The sequence below is a fragment of the Prorops nasuta genome, unplaced genomic scaffold, assembly GCF_024137725.1.
Source record: "Prorops nasuta isolate Cenicafe-Biocafe unplaced genomic scaffold, Cenicafe_Pnas_1.2 PNAS00024, whole genome shotgun sequence".
In the NCBI taxonomy this organism is placed as follows: Eukaryota; Metazoa; Arthropoda; class Insecta; order Hymenoptera; family Bethylidae; genus Prorops; species Prorops nasuta.
In genome coordinates, this window is record NW_027116821.1 from 1,861,446 (window position 1) to 1,872,144 (window position 10,699).

The 10,699-nt window shown below is 39.0% G+C and overlaps 1 protein-coding gene and 1 long non-coding RNA gene across 4 annotated transcripts; one reads left to right on the forward strand and one right to left on the reverse strand.

Annotated features, from left to right (window-relative positions):
• Window positions 1–4,746: 4,746 nt before the first annotated feature.
• Window positions 4,747–6,154, forward strand: LOC136781856 (uncharacterized). 3 transcript variants are annotated; one of them, XM_066740864.1, is made up of 4 exons: window positions 4,747–5,259; window positions 5,335–5,494; window positions 5,566–5,715; window positions 6,023–6,154. In XM_066740864.1, the coding sequence occupies exons 1-3, from the start codon at window positions 4,987–4,989 to the stop codon at window positions 5,703–5,705; spliced, it is 573 nt and encodes a 190-aa protein (XP_066596961.1). In that variant the 5' UTR covers window positions 4,747–4,986; the 3' UTR covers window positions 5,706–5,715; window positions 6,023–6,154. The 3 variants fall into 3 exon arrangements, with proteins under 3 accessions (XP_066596961.1, XP_066596962.1, XP_066596960.1); XM_066740865.1 differs by lacking the exon at window positions 6,023–6,154 and having other exon boundaries at window positions 4,747–4,948; window positions 5,039–5,259; window positions 5,566–5,868; XM_066740863.1 differs by lacking the exon at window positions 6,023–6,154 and having other exon boundaries at window positions 5,566–5,868.
• A 3,503-nt stretch (window positions 6,155–9,657) lies between these two features.
• LOC136781916 (uncharacterized) lies at window positions 9,658–10,163 on the reverse strand. The gene is made up of 3 exons (XR_010824032.1): window positions 10,047–10,163; window positions 9,858–9,959; window positions 9,658–9,778 (listed from the first exon to the last, which is right to left on the reverse strand). It is a non-coding gene; the product is annotated as an uncharacterized lncRNA (long non-coding RNA).
• Between the last annotated feature and the right edge of the window lie 536 nt (window positions 10,164–10,699).

The following is a 10,699-nucleotide window of genomic DNA, read 5'->3' on the forward strand; positions in this document are numbered from 1 at the left end:
GAGCGACGCCCGGCCGCGAGGAACCTACTCCAGTACGGAATCCACCCCGGCACTTCAGCGACCCCGGACCTCGGTGACCGTCCCCAAACCCCCGAATAACGAACGCCCACCCCCTCGCTCCCCCGTCCGACTTCGGCCCCGAACCCAACGTCCACCCCCCCGCTAATCTGTTAATATTAAGAACCGCCACAACCCCGCTAATTGGTTTTTGCCCATTTACAGGATGCTGCCACACCATCGGGCCGGACCGAGGAGGATGTTGGGCCGGGAGGGTCGGACTCCGCCGGGGAGCCCACCCCGATCCCCGACCGAGCCCGGGCCCTCCTTCGGCGTCCGCGATCCCTTTCCCCCGGCCCGCGAACTATATTATCCCCCTATTGTCGCCGGCGACGAGGCCGGCGGGATCCAGCCCCTCCCGCCAATGACGGAGGAGCTTCGTCGGAAGCTTCACTTGTCTTGGCGGGAGGCGGCTAAGCCGCGGCCGCTGCAGCTCCCCACCAAGGAGGAGGCTGCTGCAGTGCGGACCGCGGCCCGGGAGGTACGGGAGGCGCTGGAGAAGCTAGAACCTCCGCGCCGATCCCGCCTCCCGGAGATGGATCCCGCCGACCTCGACGCCTATTACTCCCCGATAGCGTCAATGGAGCCCTACCAATCCTCCCCCCCTTCCCAGTCCCCCCGCCGCCCTGTTACCCCCGAACCTCCCCGCCCGCCCCGCCACGTCCATTTCTCCCTGCCCCCCGTCCCTGGTCCGCCGTCCTCTCGACCGCCCGTACCCCCATTCCGTCCCACTTGTCCCTCTCCCGTCCCCGGCTCCTCCGGCTCCGTCCTCCGCCCCCCCTCTGCCGTAATGTCCCCCCTTCCCCCCTTTCAGCCCCAGGCTGCCCCGGTCCGCCCCCTAATGCCTCCCCGAACCTCCCCTCGTTCCTTCGCCCCTGCCCCATCCACCATCCCTCCCCTAATGTCCCTCAATATCTCCACCCCTCCCCAACTATCCCGTCCCAGTCCTCCCCGCGGCCCTATGACCCCTCTTCTGTCCCTACAGACCTCCCCTCCCCCTCCTTCCTCCCTCACCTCCCACTCTCCCCCTTCCTCCCCTATTCCCTCTTTCCCTCCCGCTCCCCGACGTCAGCCGTCCCCGGGCCCCGTTCCCGCAGGAGCGGGGGTCACCCCCACCCACCGGCCCAACCCCAAGGGGTGCTGGGCTTGCGGCGGGAGTGGGCATTCCTTCCGGGGATGCCCACAACCCAACCGCCTTCTTTTCTGTTTCGGTTGTGGGTGGGAGGGGGTGACCAACGCCACCTGCCCCCATTGTCGCCGCTCGTAAGGAGCCCGGCCGACTGACGCCGATCCCCTGTCCGTCCTATCCCCCCCCCCTATATGTCTATGTTGAGATAGTCCCCTATATGTGTTGCCCTTAGCCCGTTGCCCCAGCCGCCCGAAAATTAGCCGATACCCCGCCGCCCTAAGAAGCTAGCCCCTGAACCGTTGCGCCTAAATAGTTCGAAATTTCCAGTATTATGTGGATTTGCTTAAGTTGCAGTGGATGAGAGCGGTCAGTCGCTATTTCAAATACCGCCGCAGTCTCGATCGCGCGAATTGATAGTTCCATGTTCGAATCACGGGTCGAGTTCCCGCGTAGCGCTCGCCTCATCCATATAGAGTTCGGTTCGCGATCGCCCAGTCCCCCTGAAGCTGTTGCGGCTTTGGGCAAGCCAATTAGTTTCGGGAAAGTAACCCCGGACGGGGAAAAGCCCCCCCGGTTCCAACACACCTCCTCTTTCCTCATCCAGGAGCTCATCGCCGACCAAGCCGTCCAGGTAAGCGTTTATTTCAAATTTATTGGCATGGTGGTGGCGTGTGTGGTGTGTGTGTGGTTGTGTGGATCGGCGCACTGGTTGCAGCGGTCATTCCGCGCGAATTTAGCACTCGACTCGCGTCCGCGTTCCGCCGGAACCCCCCCCCCGACCCCTGCCGCGAGTTTCCTCCCGCTACCTGACGGTAGTAACATAGAAATTTAAGGACAAATTGGGCCACGAAAGCCCTAAGGGCTCGACGACCCAATTTTCTCCACGGTTCTCCCAGAAAGGGAAATTTTTGATTATTTTGTTAATGGGCAGGAGCCCTAGTAGTCGGTGCAGTGGCACCTAGATAAATTAAGAGCTCCTGTAGTTCTGGCGGCACGACAGTGCCAGATTTAGTTGATAGTTAAGAAGGCGCGTAGCGCCACCCCCTTTGAATTGTATCGAGTCAGGAGCGCGATAAGGCGCTAGATATTCTGAATTATGTACAGTTAGTAGTAAGTTGCGTTGTCCTTCCGCATAAGGACCCTTTAGTAGTTTAAGCATATCTCCCCCCTCTTTTTTTTTTATAGAAAATTTGAAAATTTCCGATGCACATTCTCCCGCGATGGCTTAGAGAGTAAGTTGTTGTAAATAGTAGGTTAAGTTAGTATAGCACCCCCTACCCCCCCGAGGTCCGAGCTAAGTGGGGAGGAGTTGTAACGTGGTGGAAACCCGTTACAGAAAAATGATTATTGTTAGCTCTGCTTCGGTCTCCCCCTTAGTGCCTCCCGTCCCCTGGATGTATGTGTGTGAGTGAGTGAGTGAGCCCAGAGGAACCTTCCGTGTGATGGTAATGTAGTTACCCGCTGAAGGGATATTGTAATTGCCATCCACGGAAGGAGAGTAAATGTTTTTAGGACAGGGTATGATTGCGGATTGAGCGAATGTCAGTAGGTTGTATATTAGTTAGGATTAAATATTATATTTCTAATGGTAAATTTTATTCGTAGCTTATAAGACCGACTCCCTGCTCCAACATGAGCTAGAAAACTGTTATTGTCCTATCCTTTACGCTCCCATGCCCGAATGCCTATAATGCCCTCTCTCTCTAACCTTCCTGCCGAGCGCGGTTGTTTACGCGACGCTCCTACCGTCCCCTTACCCAGTCTCCCCGCCGAGCGCTTCGCCGGTTCCTTCCCGTTACCGCGCCGCGCCTCGAGCGCCAGGCAGCGAGTCCCAGTCCCCTCCCCTTACCGCGCTGACGCCTCGCGCGCCTAGCTGCGTTCTCCCCGGCCCGCGCCACTACCGGCCCATCGTTGCCGACCCCGCACCGCATCGCCCCGCTGCCGAACCACGAAGCCATAGTGTCGTCTGCTGCTAAGGACGACCACGCAGGATTCTAGCGCAGGAGCTAGCCAGCCGGCTATCATGCCAAGTATATGGGTGATTAGCCGGAACGGCGAGAAATATGGATCGCGGACCCATACCGGATTAATGATTGGTCCCTGGATCCCGATCACCAATATGACACCCCGGAATGAGGGAAATGATTGAGAGGACGGAGGAATATCCGTCAAATTGGGCCAGATCTTGTTCTACTATCAGAGCATCCGTACGTGGTCTAAGTAGAGAGCTGGGTCGTCGCCGCAATTATTGAAATTCGGTGTAATTCAATATTGCGGGCCCCAGCCATCGATTCATTGGAGTTTGACGCGGAGTTCTCGTGGCGGACGTCGTGGGATCGCTGGATTTCATCGTCGGAGCCGCCGGAGAGTTTTCCCTCGCCCCTTTCCCTTCCCCTTTTTGCCTCCCCTAGTTTTTCCTGTTGATTAGTGTTTAATGAAATCATTGTGCGCGTATAATAAGTGTGCCAGGACATCGCGGGAGGCCTCTCCCCCCGAGATTAGTTAGTGTTAATAAAGATTGTGTCCTCGCAGTTGGATCATGTGTCTTAATAATTTATTTTAACCCGGAATTCCCTTTCCGCCGGTTACAATATATATATATATATTTGTGTATTTATTTATATTAATGATTGTATTCATAGCTAAAATATTCTTTTGTATTAACTTTAATATTTAGCATAAAAACTTAAATCATGATTATGTTACAGCATCTCTAGAAACAGGAAGAAGAAGTGCGGCAAACGCTAACTATGAAACAACTGATGAAGAAAACTTAGGACGAGGTAAGAGGCAACGTATATCTACCAACCGTTTTAGTAGTGAAGAGGATGAAGAAGATGAATACGACATTTTTGTGTCCTCAAGCAAAAGATCAAAGTTAAAAAGTAGGTATATAATATAGTATATACATATATGTATGTGCAGTGGAGTTAATAGTAACCGCTGAAGTAACAATACAAATTTATTTTTATCAAATAGTTTAACAAAGATTAAAAAAACCTAACGTCTATTTAACTTGAGTAAAGAAAGAAAGAAAAAGTAGTGCGACACTTATCAAATGATTGTAAAAAATTTACTTTTCTCTTTCTTAATTTAGCCTTTTTTTTAAGTATGCAATTTTTGAAATTGGATTAATATGTTTGTGTATCATTTTATTAATTCTTATAATACATACAACTGTATTGAAGTACAATTTTTTCAATGTTTGTACAGAAAACACGACTGAATCAAATAGGAGTTGTAGTATCACTCCTTTACCAAAATGTCCTACTTTCGTACGTGAAAATAATTTAAGTAAAAATTTGCAGCAAAATATCCCACCAGGTAAATAAAACGTAATGACAAATTTTGCACTTCATATATATTTTTTCAGATTTATTTACAATAATATATTTATTCACCATTTATTAATTCTTATAAAACATATCATTGTGTAAGAAATAAAATTTCTTCATTGCTTTTACAGGAAGTAGGGTTGAATCAAATAGGGATTCTAGTATTACTTCATTATTATCAAGCTCTAGTCTCATATATGGTAACAGCCTAAGTGATAATTTGCAGCAAAATATCCCACAAGGTAAATAAAAGTAAAAGGTTGAAAATTTCAAAATTCGCGGTATACACTTTCTTTATAACTATTACATTTGCAGTTTAATATAAAGTAACCACTTTAAATAACATGTATTATTAAAAAAAAAGTTTCAGAAGACACTCCAGTAATGATTATATCTGATGAATTTGAAGAGAATAATAACATAAAACGTGAGTAAAATCCACGTTTGGCATTTAAAGATTAAAAAATGTACTTCACTTTTCGTACATTTTACATTAAAGTACTTTATTCATTTTCAGAATACTTGAAGCAAATACTACGTGCACAAGCTACTTGTAATCTGACATTACAAGATATAAAACAGCGGTTATCAAAGTTAGAAGAAAGTACGAAAAGTTCTAATGATTCTTTTGTTGATGACAATTCACTCATCGCAGAGTTCTTACCACTGAGTAACACCAACAAAATTAAGGAATTTGAGCATTTAATTCATAATTCAGAGGAAGCCAAAGCACAATTAGTAAATTTAGTTTTCCATTGTCATACTAATATAATGATTTCGATAACACGTATTTACTATGGTTAGCTTTTACAGAAAAGGCTATTTCTTAAAGTTGGAGGAAATAATCCAAGAGATAATATTCACAGAACACTGAAAAAAGTTTTTACTGATAACTGCTGTATAAATTGTTCATGGAAGGGAATTCGTAACAATTTTCGGATTATGGATCTAAACTTGATTACAATTATGCGAAGTATTATAAATTCCAAGAACAAAAGATATGTTATTTATTTTGAAACAATTGATTTTTTTTTTGATTTTCAGAAGAAACTATTTCACGTTACAAAACTCTAACAGAAGCAGATTTCGATAATACAGTAGCTGAATGGATACGTTTCGGTAAACAAAGAAAAATCCGACACGATGCAAAAAACAATGAAGGGTCGGATAATATAAATAACTGAACGTTATTTGGTACTATAAATATATCACTGTTTACTAAAAGATATATAGGGTGTTTCGCGTAAGACGCCCTAGAGCATAGAAACAAAAAGAGACGTTTCTTTTTAACTATAAGGGATATTCAATTTTTGCATACGACCCTTTCGAAAGCTTTTGTTATTTGCTTTCCAAAGGTCCTTAGCAATTATTAAATATCTCTTATAGTTAAAGAGATACGTCCCTCTTGGTTTCTATGGTCTGGGGCGTCTTATGCGAAACACCCTGTATATGCAAAACTAATGCATGTTAATTTGTATTAATATATCTCATTATTTTTAAGGGAACCAATGAGTCATAAGCTCTTGTAGATTTAATATGAGTGTGATAACAGAAACACTGAAATCTTAAGCTTATATTTTTTGTCCATCATTATCACCGTAACTTTTGCATCATCAAGCTACAGACGGCAACGCATAGTTTCAATGCAGTTATTACCGAAGATGTTTGTTTAAGTAATTCTAACTTTATATATTTATATACGTGAGTTGCTTATGGTTAATTTATATCAGATAGATTTTATTCCTTTATTATCATTTTCTTTACACCCTAAATATTTATCAAATACTAATGAACGGTTTTAATTTTCAATGAGAGTAATATGGATTTAAAACTACAGTGACACATTTTTTCAAACAAAAATATTATATCTTTTAGTTTTATTACTTTCTCGATTCGTTACACACTTAAAATATATTTTATTTACTGTTAAATTAAATAAATTTTATGTAGTTAAACGAACTTTACTCGCTGCATTTTGTGAATATGTAACTTATACTGCAAATAGACAGCTGATTTATGTATTACGTTAAGATTACTAGTTGTCAGTGATCTGTTATTTTGTTTACTTTTTTCTCTCAAGAATAACATATTTTGTTTGATAATTGGTTAACAGAAACAAGAAATTTATTTATTTTACTACACACCTATATATTTAACAATTTGATTGCAAAGTATATCTATGTAGAGATCAATAAACCGCGCATAACTGTGCTAATTCTCAAATAACATGTAGTATTCACAATATTATAAGTATTAAATGATATTATATTTTTATAATACAAATAAAAATGTTCATTATTTTTAATTTTTTCCCATAATTTCAGGTAACTTGTGGTTGATTCTTAGAAAACATGCATTTCTGTAACATTTTTACATATCTTCTAATTCAAATATTATTACAGATTAAAGATTCCTTTATTTATTTTATATAAGAAGCTGAGAAAATGTTTAATTTTTAATAACATTCTAATTAGAAGCTAGATTAAAAATGATACAGATTTTTTTTTTTGTAGAATCATCCACATAATTACTACCTCCATTCTCCGACTAGGCTATTATAGCTATTATATAAACATATGAAAAAATTTATATTGCAGTTATATGTTATGCATATAATAAATATATAACGTTATCATAACGCATTTTATTGATGTTATATAAATAGAATATTCCTTGAGTGGGAAATTACAACTAACTAGTATGTTACATGTAACGTATTTGTTATATTGCGTGTTATATTTCGGTATATTGTAGTAATAAAACTGCAATATATCTGTGTTTGCTGGGCTGATAATGACCGATGCACATTAATGTTGAAAGCATACTTCTCATAGGCACAGAGTTGTAAATATTAATCTTATTTAATCCAGTCAGCTCTATCCTCATCAATGAATATGAAAATGTTCTGTCTTAATTTAATCTGAAAAAGGAATACCACAAAGTATACTACATCCTGTATTGTAAAATATATTGTTATACTTATCTAATTCGCGAATCCTTCAGTCACTGTTAATTGAATTATTTGTGATTGTAGAAATTAACAGATGCAATATCGCAACACGATGAATAACCTCACTGCATTAAATAAAAATAACCTCACATTACAATTTACACAGTTCAATATAGTCGCCGAATTGACAGTTCACAACCATTTAGTTTGATCGTTGAGTATATTATGTTGGAAGCGTTGTGAAAATGACGTCATTTTTCTTAGCGACCAACTTCAGCCCGAGACATACATTCTGGCTGGAGAAGAAGAAGATTATGAAGGAAAATTTTATTTTCGATTTATATATAGCTAACAGAGTATGAGATCTCTGGACTGCGTGAACGGATTTTGATGTTCTTAGGCGCAAATGAAAGCTTTTTCAAAACCATTTTAAAAAAAGCTTTACTTAAATAATGGCAATGGATTATTCACGGAGAAAAATCGGTTTGAAAATTGGGACGCCTCAACTAGCTGTATAAGAGAGTAGTGCCTCGACGGCGGTATAGGCATGACTTTTTCTACTTTTATGTACTTGCCGTCGAGACACTACCGTGTCTCTTGATTTCATTAAAAGAAAATGTATTTACCTTTATTTTTTAACATTCGCTGTATTTTACTAATTATGTTTTTATCCTTTAAAACTGAAACTTTTATAAAATTATCTAAGTGTTTCGTTTGTTCTTTTTCCGAAGTACTCATTTGTAAATTCTTTTCTAAGGTGGCCCATCCTCCTTCATTATCTTCCCAAAGCCAGTTTTTGAAAGAACTGTTCATATTTCTTTTATGTACAATATTTCTCCCATAGCCTTTATCTATTTGTTTCAGTTCAATATGATTAATTTTTATAATCTCAATTAGTTTTACTGTAAAAAAACATTTTTTTTAATTAAGAGTATTAAATGTGAATTAATCTATTTACGTGATAGGATTTTTTTCGTAAAAGTTTGGATATTTGTAATTATCTAGACATTTTAAGATTTTATAAATCTATATAGTTCTTTTCAAATATTCAAAAAGTGTCTCGTTAATTTTGTAAAATATCTTAACATTTTTAATGTATCTATGTATGTATATTCCCAGATAACATTTTGTGTGCAGATTGGCAGCAGATTGCTAACAAAAGTGCTCAAATGTTGTTGTCAGATTGCCATCAAGTATAGAAACATTTGACTTGGTATTTGCCGTCAGAACCGGCACATACTAGTCTTCTAGCAGAATGGCGCCAAAAACAAAACGGAATCTGTATACATAACCTGAGCGCAGATTTATAGCAGATTTGCGACAGAGTCTGCAGTACAGGCTCTGACAGCAGATTCAAAACAAAAACAAAGCAGTATTTGTTACGCGGTGTATGTGCGCCCTTTAAATGGTTTTAAATTGTTATTTAAATCTAGTTATGACTAATTTTCTTGGAAATTCAATAAAAACATTTTATTTTAATTTAAAGCGTTTCATTTCAATCTTTATTACCAGAATTATTTTTTCTTACATTATAAAATATTTACAGGAATACACATTCATATTAATAATACATATAACACAAATTCTTTTTGATAAATTTGAAATCAAAGGAACTATTATCGGTCCTTAAAAATAACGTTTTGATTTTCCATAAAGTTAAATAATAATATGTATAATTTACAATGTATACCTGAGAACCTATCAGATAAGAAAGTATCAAAACCATTCAAAAGTTTTAAATGATGTAAGACAAGATTTTTCAAAATAGACAGAAACAATGGTATGACGAGTAACTAAAGAAAGAAAAGAAAGTAAAGATTATGAACAAACATTCCTAATTTGCATGTTATAAACTCGAATAATCGCTATTACTTATTCTTTTGCAAGAAGTTGACCTTTAACTACATGGTAGCATCCACAGTTATTTTGTATATTTCAGCTATAGGGAAGCTTTACCAACCAATTGCACGTTTTCAGCAAATCCTATTATCAAATAAACATCCATACCATTATAAAAAGATTCTAGGGACTGAAATATGTGAATGCTAGTATAATTCGGTATGGTCGCTGCAGCTTTGCTACTATGTTTTCTCTAACTTTTGAACTCCTACTCCTTCCAGATTTATTGCTGATGCTAAATTTCTAGTGACCGCTAATCTAAAATTATCAGCCTTCTCCTCGAATTTAATTTGAATGATTTCCATATGCCTCTATGCAGCATAATAGTTCGAAACTATCGTTTAACGAAAGAAAATCGTCTTCTGCCTCCAATAATGGTATCACGTCAGTCAAAGAGTCGGCCAAAAACTACGAAAATGAAAAGTAAAGCTTAATAATCGTATTATATATAAAAATTATTTAACGAAACCAGTTATAAATATCTTACTATTTAGGTGTTAAATTAGAATCCAAAAGGACAACCAATAAACTCGCTGCATCCTTGAATTTTCCATTTTCGTACTTTTGGTTAAATTGTCACAATATTTACCTGGAATTAAATAAATTTTATAAATCAATACAATATATACTTCATTTGCGTAATTTTTGGTAATATCTAAGTATAGTATTCGCCAACCTAAAACTGTGAATCTCAACAGTCAGCATACAAGATCTCCTAAATTCCCGAGTAAATCAAAACATCCCAGCTTGCCATTATCAGCATAACGCCTTAAGAATTAATCAGCAATATAAGTAATAGACCTATTATCTAGCACTTTCTATGCCCAAGTAAGAGCATTTCCCATTCGTCCTCGTTTAATGCACTTAAATCCGTGGATCCTGCAAAAATTAGAAATTAATATAATTTTTTTAAATATCTATTAATTGTCAGTATCAAAAGCAAATTAAACTACTTACTAATATGATTCATGTTATTATCCTTGTCAATATCTATTATTTTAGATATTCTAGATTCGCTTCAACATTGACAGTGATTGCAAAAGAATCTCTAATATTGCTTTGCCTTACTGTTCATAATGCATCAGATAAGTAGCACCACGTTGCTATAATGAGTGATGGCTCATTAATTTAGTGCCATACTCTAGTAGAAGGGATTCTTGTATTGGTTTGCTAACCTTAATTTGATTTTTATCCTGAATATTAAGCTTACCAGTATTATAAAGTAAGTCTATTGAATGTGCTGCAATCATCCATTCTCATTCAAGTTTTGTATCCTTTCTATGATCGGAGATAAATTGCTTTCCATCAATGCAAGCGTAACGATATTTG